We start from the raw sequence: 10,422 nt of genomic DNA on the forward strand, positions 1-10,422 counted from the left end.
GCAGATTCATGGAGAATACCCGAAGTTTTCGTTGTTAAACTCATTCCACTCCAAACTTCTTTCTCTTCCCTTCCTCTGGATTACAGAAGCCCACTTACCATTCTCCAGCCTAGAAGGGCCAGGCTTCTCTTGTGCATTAAATCACTCATGCAAAGACACTGCAAGGCCATGGGTGGGAGTGGCACAGGGCTTTCCCAGAAGGCTTCACTTACCCTTTCCCCAGGTAACAACTATTTCTGGAAAATTGGATTTCTCAGTCTCTAAGAGGAAAATATAAGGAATAGGGAGCAGCAAAAAAGACTGACATCCCCTTAAAGAGACGACTGAAGAAAGGCAAACCTATATTCCCTTGTAGTCTGTTTACTTTTCTTCATTGAGTAGAAGACAACACCTGCGTCACAGGATATTCAGAATAATAATAAGAACATCTTGTTCTTTTTAAAAGAAGATCTTCCTAGCTTTGAGGTTAGTGCCTTGCATGAGTCCTGTGAGCAGTGCATGTTTTGAGCCAGAGCGTATCAGCAGTGACTCAACTCCTGCACATCTCAGCAACTGTGACACGATGCAACCCCAGTGACCACGCAGAACTGAGGCCTAGATCCCATGCTGGGAGACAGAAACAGCCCACCATGCCCAAGTTACTGAAGGACAAAAAGTTGTGCTCAGCAACAGAATGACAGTATTTCCCCATTTCCAGATGCTCAATAATGCCTAGGATACCCTCTGGAACTTAGCACTTAGTTTATGAGGGATCCAGTTACATAAAATCTCCATAGCAGAGGGGTCCATTCGATTTCTGTGACTCCTTTCCCGGATCCTGGTCTCTCTCCCTCCCTACCGCCCAGGTCCTTGAGCTAAAACGTTAAGTCCACCCTGAGCACACTGGCATCTCCTCCTCCACCCTGCACTCTGCACAACAGGCCCTTTGAGAAGAATGCCCATGGCCACTACTTTGCAATACATTGTAATTTAGCACCGTTATCTCTTTCGCTGAAACACTGCAAACCGGAGCTAGAGCACGCTGTTTTCTGACCACAGCATCCACTACCCCAATGGAAAAAAGGGACTAACAGCCAGTGCTTAGGCGTATGTGTACATTTAAGGAACAACACGAGGTTGTTTCCAGGTACCTTCGACAGTGCTCTGTTCCTGAACCTCAGGATGCTACTGCCTTGTGAATCTTTTCCTGGGGGCAAGGAGATTTCCAAGAGGAGAAAGCTGTATAGCCCCGTGTCTACACAGGATAAGCTAACATGCAAAAGACTAAAGAAAATACACGTGTTTAATCCATCGGTCCAGGGAGCGAGGGGAACACACACGGGAGGGCAGGGGGAGAGACAGGCAGAAAGACAGACAGACAGACAGAGACCAAGGCAGATAGAGACACACAGAGAGCCAGAGGGTGGTGCCAGAAGAGTGAGAGGGGTGTCTCTGTGTTCACACAGAGGACAAGCGGTTCTAATCAAGCCAACAGTGTATCAAAGGAGGAGGGCCGGTCTATTCACTCCCCTCCACTCCATCTCCTGCCATTGTGTTCTGTGTGCCTCAGACACAGCACTTGGTAGAGGGCTGCGGTCAGAGCAACTCTTCTCTCTGCCTGTGTCCGGAATCAACCCGCAGCCATGAGCAGCAACTCGCCTCCAGAACCCCAAGGAAATAAAAGCAAGAGGTTCAAAGTGGACAGCGGGGACGCAGGCACAGAGAGGTCCTCCAGAGTGATCCATATCCATGGGCTGCCAAGCAGTGTCACCGAAACGGAGGTTCTGTCCCTCGCTCAGCCTTTCGGGGAGGTCTCCAACCTCCTGTTTCTCAAGGAGAAGAACCAGGCCTTAATGGAGATGAACACACAGGAGGCCGCCAAGACCATGGTCAACTACTACAACTGGGAGACTCCTGTGCTGCATGGGCAGTCCCTTGAACTCCAGCTCACCGACTACAGACAGCTCCAGGTGAGCAGCTCCCCAAGCCAGGTGTTTGCCCTGAGCCAGATGGCTGACCCCAGCCACTTTGCTGGCCCCAGCTACTTTGCTGGCCCCAGCTACTTTGCTGGCCCCAGCCACTTTGCTGGCCCCAGCCACTTTGCTGGCCCCAGTCAGACCTGGGCCCCTATCCAGCTGGCTGAACCTATTCCAGTGGGTGCTCCCAGCCAGGCAGCTGCGTTCAGCCAGGCGGCAGCCCATACCAAGGTGGTCGAGCCTATCCCCGTGCGTGCCACCAGCCAGGCAGCTGCCCTCAGCCAGGTGGCTGCCCCTATCCCAGTGGGAGCCACCAGCCAGGCTGCTGCCCTCAGCCAGGTGGCTGCCCCTATCCCAGTGGGAGCCACCAGCCAGGCTGCTGCCCTCAGCCAGGTGGCTGCCCCTATCCCAGTGGGAGCCACCAGCCAGGCGGCTGCCCTCAGCCAGGTGGCTGCCCCTATCCCACTGGGAGCCACCAGCCAGGTGGCTGCCCTCAGCCAGGTGGCTGCCCCTATCCCACTGGGAGCCACCAGCCAGGTGGCTGCCCTCAGCCAGGTGGCTGCCCCTATCCCACTGGGAGCCACCAGCCAGGTGGCTGCCCTCAGCCAGGCAGCTACCCTAAGCCAGGGGGCTGCCTTGAGCCAGGTGGCTGCCCAGCCAGGCCTGCCAGCTGAGAACTCAGGCCAGGCAGAATACATGGCCTTGGCCACCCCCGCCGCTGCGGTGGACATGGGGACAGCCGTGGCCAGACGGGGCTGTGTGCTCAGGATCATTGTGGAGAACCACTTCCACTACGTGACCTTGGACGTGCTGCACGAGCTCTTCTCCAGGTTCGGCACAGTTCTGAAAATCATCACATACACCAAGAAGGACCGGTTCCAGGTGCTGTTACAGTACGCTCACCCGGTGAGCGCCCAGCACGCCAAGATGTTCTTGGATGGGCAGAACATCTTCGATGGCTGCTGCACACTGCGCATCGCCTTCTCCCAGCTCACCCACCTCACAGTCAAGTACAACAACAACAAGAGCTATGACTACACACGCCCAGACCTGCCCCCGGGTGACAGCAGGGCCACAGCCTTCGGTGCACCTGTCGTGATCTCAGCTACTCCCCTTGCAAGCGCGGGATTACCTCACAGCTTCGTAATCCCTCAAGCTACAGGCTTTGCCATGCCAGAAGTGTGCAGCACCCTGGTCCCCCAGGTCATACCAGAGGTGCCTGTGGCCACGGCAGAAGCAGCAGCAGAGGCTGGAGCAGCAGCAGCAGCAGCAGCAGCAGCAGCAGCAGCAGCAGCAGCAGCATCTGGGGCAGAGAGCCCAGTGGTCCCCTCAGGCTCCTCGGGGTTGTGGAACTCTGTTCTCCTGGTTGCCAACCTCAACCCCGAGAAAGTCACACCCTACAGCCTCTTTATTCTCTTTGGTACCTACGGCAATGTGCAGAGGGTGAAGATCTTGTACAATAAGAAGGAGAACGCGCTGGTGCAGATGGCAGATGGGAGCCAGGCTGAGCTGGCCATGAGGCACCTGAATGGGCAAAAGCTGTACGGGAAGGCTCTCTGCATCATGGTGTCGAAGTACCAGAGCGTGAAGCTGCCCCGGGAGGGCAAGGAGGACCAGAACCTCACCAAGAACTATGTCAACTCCCCACTGCACCGCTTTAAGAAGCCCGGCTCCAAGAACTTCCAGAACATCTTTCCGCCCTCAGCCACCCTGCACCTCTCCAACCTACCCACCTCGGTGGCTGAGGAAGACCTCAAGACCCTCTTCTCCAGAAGCGCTGGTGAGGTCAAGGCCTTCAAGTTCTTCCCAAAGGACCGCAAGATGGCGCTGATCAGGATGGGCTCAGTAGAGGAGGCCATCCAGGCTCTGGTCGACCTGCATGGTCATGCCCTAGACCAGAACCACCACCTGAGAGTCTCCTTCTCCAGGATCATTATCTAGAGGAGGACCCGGCCGGGTCTCCTGCACACAGCTTCCACCAATGGACAAAACATAAAATAAAATACGATATAATTGCCGCTTTAAAAGCCCCTGGAGTGAACTTAGACTTGCTATTGTTTTAGAGACAGATCAGCAGCTTACTTGATTTCAAGAAGACTCACTGTGGCCACCTGGCTGTCCAGCTGAGGCCCCACGTGTCCCCAGGGAAGGCCAGGCACTGCCCTGTGGAGCCCCAGAACTTTGGACCCGGTAGGTGCTTTAGACTACAGACCTGGCACTTTCCTGTCCTGGAGACCTGCCCACCCCCGGCTGCTGTCCTAGCTTGGAGGCAGAAAGGCCTGTGGAGACTCATGGGTTTGAACTGGTGGTCGCCAGCTGGTGGCACTGGTGTGGAAGGCTCTGGCACCTGTTGGAGGTAGAGCTTCCTGGAAGAGGTGAGTCCTGGGAAGGGCCTTGAGACTCTGCAGCACAGCTCCACTTCCTGCTCTTGCTCTTCTTCTCCTTGACTACGCAGCAATGCCAACAGCCAGCCTCCTGCTCTTGTTCCTGCTCCTGGTACCACCACCATTCCTTCTCCACCAAGGTGAGGAGTACCCTTCCCCCTTCCCCCTTCTCCCTTCCCCTTCCCCTTTCCCCCTTCTCCCTTCCCCTTCCCCCTTCCACCTTCTCCATTCCCCCTTACAGCTTCTCCCTTTCCCCTTCCCCCTTCTCACTTCCCCTCCTTCTTCCCCCTTCCCCCATTCCCCTTCTCACTTCCCCTTCCCCCTTCCAGGTTCTTCCTTCCCCATTCTCCCTTCTCCCTTCCCCTTCCCCCTTCCTCCTTCTCCCTTCCCCCTTCTCCCTTCTCCCTTCTCCCTTCCCATTTCCCCTTCCCCCTTCTCCCTTCCCCCTTCTCCTTTCCTCCTTCTCCCTTCCCCATCCCCCTTCTCACTTCCCCTTCCCCCTTCCAGGTTCTTCCTTCTCCATTCTCCCTTCTCCCTTCCCCTTCTCCCTTCCCCTTCCCCCTTCCTCCTTCTCCCTTCTCCCTTCCCCCTTCTCCCTTGTCCTTCCCCTTCCTGCTTCTCCTTCCCCCTTCCCCCTTCTCCCTTCTCCCTTCCCATTTCCCCTTCCCCCTTCTCCCTCCCCCTCCCCTCTTCCCCTTTCTCCCTTCCCCTTCCCCCTTCTCCCTTCCCCCTTCCTCCTTCCCCTTCCTCCTTCAGGCCTGGGTATTTGTTCTAAAGCAGTGAGAGAAATAACCAAGGCAGAAGGAGACCAAGGTGGGGTAGGGTGGGCACTGCTATCACACACCTGACCCTGGGCACTGCTCATGGCTTCAGCAGTGGTCTCAGGGAGTGATATGGTGGGGTTTGGAACTTTGGACTGGAGAGGGCCTGGAAAGCTCAGGAGCCCCACAAGCCACTCTGGTGGGAGTTTGGTAGGCCAGGGTGCCCAGAGAAATCCAGACACTGTAGGCCCTGCCTGGTAGGGTTCACAGTAGAATCAGAGGAGAATTCAGAGGAGAATCCCCTTGGGGAACCCGGCTGGGTGCCATTTGTGGGAAGTTCTGGCAAAGACCCTGGCTGCACTGTGCTTCTGTCCTGAGAACCAGAGTGCAGCAAAATCCAAGAGTAATAGGTTGCTTACTTTGGAAGGTAGGAGCTTAGACGCAGGATGGCATTCAGGCTGTGCCATGGTTGCTGCTCAGTGCTCTCACAGGGGTCTGCAGAGGCAGAGAGCAACGAGCAACGGGTCAAGCAAAAAGGTGTGGGCAATGTGCCGACTGTCAAGGAAAGAAAAGAGTTCAAAGGGACAGACCAAATACAGCTGGCTGTCCTTGGTATGGGAGTTAGCCCCAACAGGGACAAGCCTTGTGGTGTAGACTGGCACAGCAGGACAGGGGTCTGCAGGGCAAGTCCCTACCCACTGAAGACTAAAACTTGTAAAAGTGCAAATGTTTGGTGTAAAAGAGGCCAGAATAAGAACGCCACTGAAGGTGTCTCCTGCTGAAAGAGACCTCCCCAGAAACCCATTTGTTCTGATTGGAGCACCGAGGTTGGACAGACATCGCTTTGGTCTCAGGGGACCATAGGACATCTCGAGCTGATGGGGCAACATCCTCCACCTGCTGCCGGCTTGGCAAGCACCCAAAAGGCAAGGTTGGTGGATAATAGAGCTTCCGGTAAGGGCCCATGAAGCCACCGGGACTAGGCAAAAGGTGGCAGGCAGCAGGGTGACATTCCCTGCAGGTAGGGCCCTGGTTGCTGTGGCAAAGCTGTGGTGACCAAGCCTGGTTTGCATTAGAGCCCCAGGATGTGGGAGATGCTAAGAACATGGGCCATCCCCTGATAGGAACTGTGGGTGTAGAGCAAAGCCAGCCCAAGGGAGGGGCTACATGTGGCCCAGACAGCAGAGCTGGAAGGGCTGGGCTACACAAGTCCTCTGGAACCAAGGTGGTTGCCAACCTCTGGAGCCCCAGATAAATGAAGGGCCTGAAAGGGCAGCACTTGCAGGTTCTCCTGCTGGGCTACAGTCTTGCTCCAGTCCCCATCTTCCTTTGTTGCTGAGGCCCCATGTTTGCTCTGTGCCCCCTTGTGTTGGAAGCCTATAACCTGTGTTTCATACTGCAGGGCCCCACAGTTGAGAGACAGCCTTGAATCTCAGAAGAGACTGGAACTCATGAACACTGTTGCAACTGCTGAAGGCCATGGCTGCCTTTGAGCTTGGAATGGTGGTGCTTGCACGATGAAGTGGCCATGAGACCACGGGTGCCAGGAGCACAGCGCTGTGGTTAGTGCTTATAGGCTTCGTGTGTGTTTGCATGCTCCTTCCCCAGCTCCGGGCGCTCTTTTGACAGGTGGTAGAACCTTTCAGGGGTGGAAGGTTACTGGAAAAAGTGAGTCAGTGGGGGCGGGGCCTTGTGTCTCCATAGCCCAGGCCAACTTCTGCTGCTTCCTGACTGGGGTGCAGAGTGAGCAGCCTCATCACACCGCTGCCACCATGCCTCCCCTGCTGCGATGGACTGTATCTCCTCTGGCTGCCGATCAATAAACATGTCCTGCTTTAAGTTGCTTCTGGAGTAATGTTTGATCACAGAGGCCAGAGAAACAACTGACACAGCCACTGGCCTAGCTTAAGCACCTGAACCTAGGCTGGGCCCTCGTCCACGTGAACTTGCACTCCTGCCATGATGGCTCCAGTAGGCAAGGCCTTAGGGCCGCAGTTCTCAACCTGTGGGTGGTGAGCCCATGGGGGTGGAGTCTGGTGGCCCTTCACGGGGGTGGGGGTGGGGGGGTCACCTAAGACCATTGGGAAACACAGATCTTTGCATGACGGTTCATCAGTGTGGCAAGATGGATTACAGTTATTAAGCAGCATCGAGAATGATGTTGCGGTTGCGGGGTTGGGGGTCACAACAACGCGAGGCTGTGTATGTGCTGAGGGGTGCCAGCATTAGGAAGGCTGAGAAGCCCTGCCTCCGGGAGTGGAGAAAGGCACCAGAGTCTCCAGGAGACAGCTTAATCTTTCACATGCTATCATGTCAGCATGTTCCTCACACTGCTTGTCACTGCCTAGGCGAAAATAAAGCACAAAGATTGGCAGCAGGCTTATCACTGTCGAGTTAAAGGTGAGCCAGTGGTAGGGGCCTCAGATGACACAATGATGAAGACCAAACAGATGAGAGTAAATACTAGCAGCTGTGCCTCCCTGACCCAAAGTTAACAAAAGCTAAAAGGTAAGTTCATGGAGATAAATGGGCTGCGCTATCTCCTGTCTCCAACACGCACTCTGGCCTTTTCCGCAGCACGGGACAGCCTTTAGCTGACCACATCGTTGACCTGACAATAACAGGGTGAGGTTAATTATTTCTTCTTTGCTTGGCCCAAGGAAGCAGAGCAGTGTGTGTGTGTGTGTGTGTGTGTGTGTGTGTGTGTGTGTGTGTGTGTGTGTATGCTGGAGGCTCAGGCCATCCTAAGCAGGAGGAAGATGTCATGCCCCACTCTAATAGATGCTCCAACAGATAGAAACTCAAGGAGGTACCTGGTGCCTTCTTCTCTCCTTGTGCATCTTCGTTGGACCATGCAGGGTGCATCCTGATGGTTGGACTTTATTCTATTAAGCTTGCATTTCCTTTCCTACGGACTCTGCCTCATTCTTTGGGAAAAGGGAAGCCATGCTGACCTTAGGCAGCTTTCCTCAGTGACCAAGGTGTGATTCCCCCATTCTCCTGTAAGCAGATCTAGGTACTGGGGCTCAGATAACCAATGATGCACTCACACAGGGTATGCTATCCTGGCCCACTCTGTGACATTCTCTCTTTCACCCTCTCCCCCTCTCCCCTTCTTCTCCCCTCTCTCCCCTTCCCATGATGGCTTGAGCCTTTCCAGTATCTAAATGTTTTAATTTTCCCTTCCCAGTCTCCCGGCGTTCCCCTTACACCGGGTCTCCACCTGCTTCCTCAGCCCCCTGATGCCCTGGCCAGGCCTCCTCTGCTGGCACCTTCTGTCAGCCAGGCTCTTGTGGTGCTTTGATTTCTGTTGCTGTGATGAAGGAGCAGCCTGTGGAGGAAAGGGTGTGTTTGGCTTGTGCATCCTAGGCGGCCCATCACTGAGGGAAGCCAAGGCAGGGACTCAAGGTAGGAAGGACCCTAGGGGTAGAAAGGGAAGCACGAGCCATGGGGGAACGCTGCTTGCTGGCTTGCTCCTCCTGGCTTGTTTATGTTCTACCACCCCCCAGGACCACCTGCCCGGGGATGGCACCACTCACAGTGGCCTGGGGCCCTCCACACCAATCATCAATCAAGAAAATGCCCCCCACACCTGCCCTCAGACCACTCTGATGGAGGCATTCTCTCAGTTCAGCTCCCTTCTTCCCAAACGACTGTAGCTTGGGTCAAGTTGACAAAACATTACCTCAGAGCTCCTTTCTAGTAGACTCCATTGGTTGCCCCCCCACCACACACACACACAGGGAAAGCCATTTGAGCCCACTGCCTGTCCCTTGTCCCTGGGCCTCTGCCATTCTGGCTCCTTCTCTTTCCTCATCCCCAGGCTCCTTTGACCCCAAGAGCCACTCAGATCACACCTGGGAGAGCTCCTTTGTCTGTGTCCTCATGCCCTGTGGCCCTACTGAGGCCCTCTGCTGGTAGCCATCCTGCCCATGGACAGCCACATAGCTGCCTGGTCCTCAGGTCCTGTCCCCGAGAGGCCTTATTAGACTCTCTGACTACACCACCTGGCACTTGACTTCCTTTTTCCCACCTGCCCCCCAAGTCACCTCTGAGTGACCCTCCCCTGCTTGTCTCCCTACCAGCATGTGCACTCGCTGGCTGTGGCTCATTTCAGGGGATACAGGCCTTCTCTAGTCTTCTCTTCTCTGACCTTGTGTATTACAGCAAGCTTTGACTTGGAAACTTTTAATCACCAATATTTCATTGTGATGAAATAAATGTTTGAGACCTCGGTTTTACAGAATTTAAGTGCCATTAAACTCATTTTTCTTGTTTTATGATTTCCTTAAGTATACCCTTTTGCATCAACATGCTTAACACCTGATTTGTTCAACTTTGACATATATAGTTTTCCCACTGGACATCTGTATTTTTGGTATATTAGGCACAGGATTATAAAAAGGGTGGTGCAATTTAGTCTCAAATTCTGCAATAGAGATTTGGAATAAATCTAAGTTTTTCTGCTTGTTGGTGAGGAATCCCTTGTATTATAAAGGGATAAGGCACTTTTAGAAACTCTGTAAACCATAGCATGTAGTATGTTGGCCATCTCATGGAACCATGGGACTTAATTTGGAGATTTGAAATGGAAAGGCAACAAATATAAATATGATAAGAGTCCCCACTGGATGTTCAGTATGTCAGGTATCTCCCAGTATTCTGGGAGAGCTTTAGCTGTCAATGAATGCCTCCCATATTTTAACAAGGCCTAAAGCATACTGAGAGGGAAACCTCCTTATAAATGGGACAGTCTACTTTTTGGGAGGTGCCTTCTTCTTCTGTTGCCATTCCATTGAGAAGAATGCACTTGTGCACAGGTTGGGGAAGAGAAAACATCTCCAGGGATACTTTGCCTTTTGTTGTTGTTGTTTCATTGGTTAGCAGGTTTACAAGGCTTATCTGGAAGCAGTGGTCCTCAAGTAATATGTGCAAAGTACATTGAGATCAAATCAATCTTCTGCCTCAAATAGGTAGGCAATGTGCCATGAGAAGCACCCTCCTTCAATGGATAGTGAAGTGGAAGAGGATTCCACAGAAACCTCTTCCCCATGGACACTGCCTTTCCCTCTGTCTTCCAGAATGGTGAACCAGCCTTCAATTGCCCAGAATCAGGTTTTTGACACATTCTTTACAATTGAGCAAATGTGGGGACCAAGCAGATCTCTCAGTGTTTGAAAGCACCTGTCACCAAGCCTGATGACTTACTTGCACCCCCAGAAGCCACATGTAGAAAGGAGAGAACTAACTCCCACACATTTTCCTTTGACTTCCACAGGCACACCTTCACATGTGGGCACACCAACACACAGGCTCATGGCA

General features: G+C 53.7%; 1 protein-coding gene across 1 annotated transcript; it reads left to right on the forward strand.

The window, feature by feature from the left end:
* The first annotated feature begins 1,592 nt into the window (after window positions 1-1,592).
* LOC311602041 (polypyrimidine tract-binding protein 1-like) lies at window positions 1,593-6,903 on the forward strand. The gene is made up of 2 exons (XM_084789747.1): window positions 1,593-4,479; window positions 6,503-6,903. Exon 1 carries the CDS (start codon window positions 1,623-1,625, stop codon window positions 3,894-3,896), a length of 2,274 nt encoding a protein of 757 aa, XP_084645873.1. The 5' UTR covers window positions 1,593-1,622; the 3' UTR covers window positions 3,897-4,479; window positions 6,503-6,903.
* The last annotated feature ends 3,519 nt before the right edge of the window (window positions 6,904-10,422 follow it).

The sequence above is a fragment of the Acomys minous genome (assembly GCF_964271855.1).
Source record: "Acomys minous genome assembly, chromosome: 7".
Lineage (NCBI taxonomy): Eukaryota > Metazoa > Chordata > Mammalia > Rodentia > Muridae > Acomys > Acomys minous.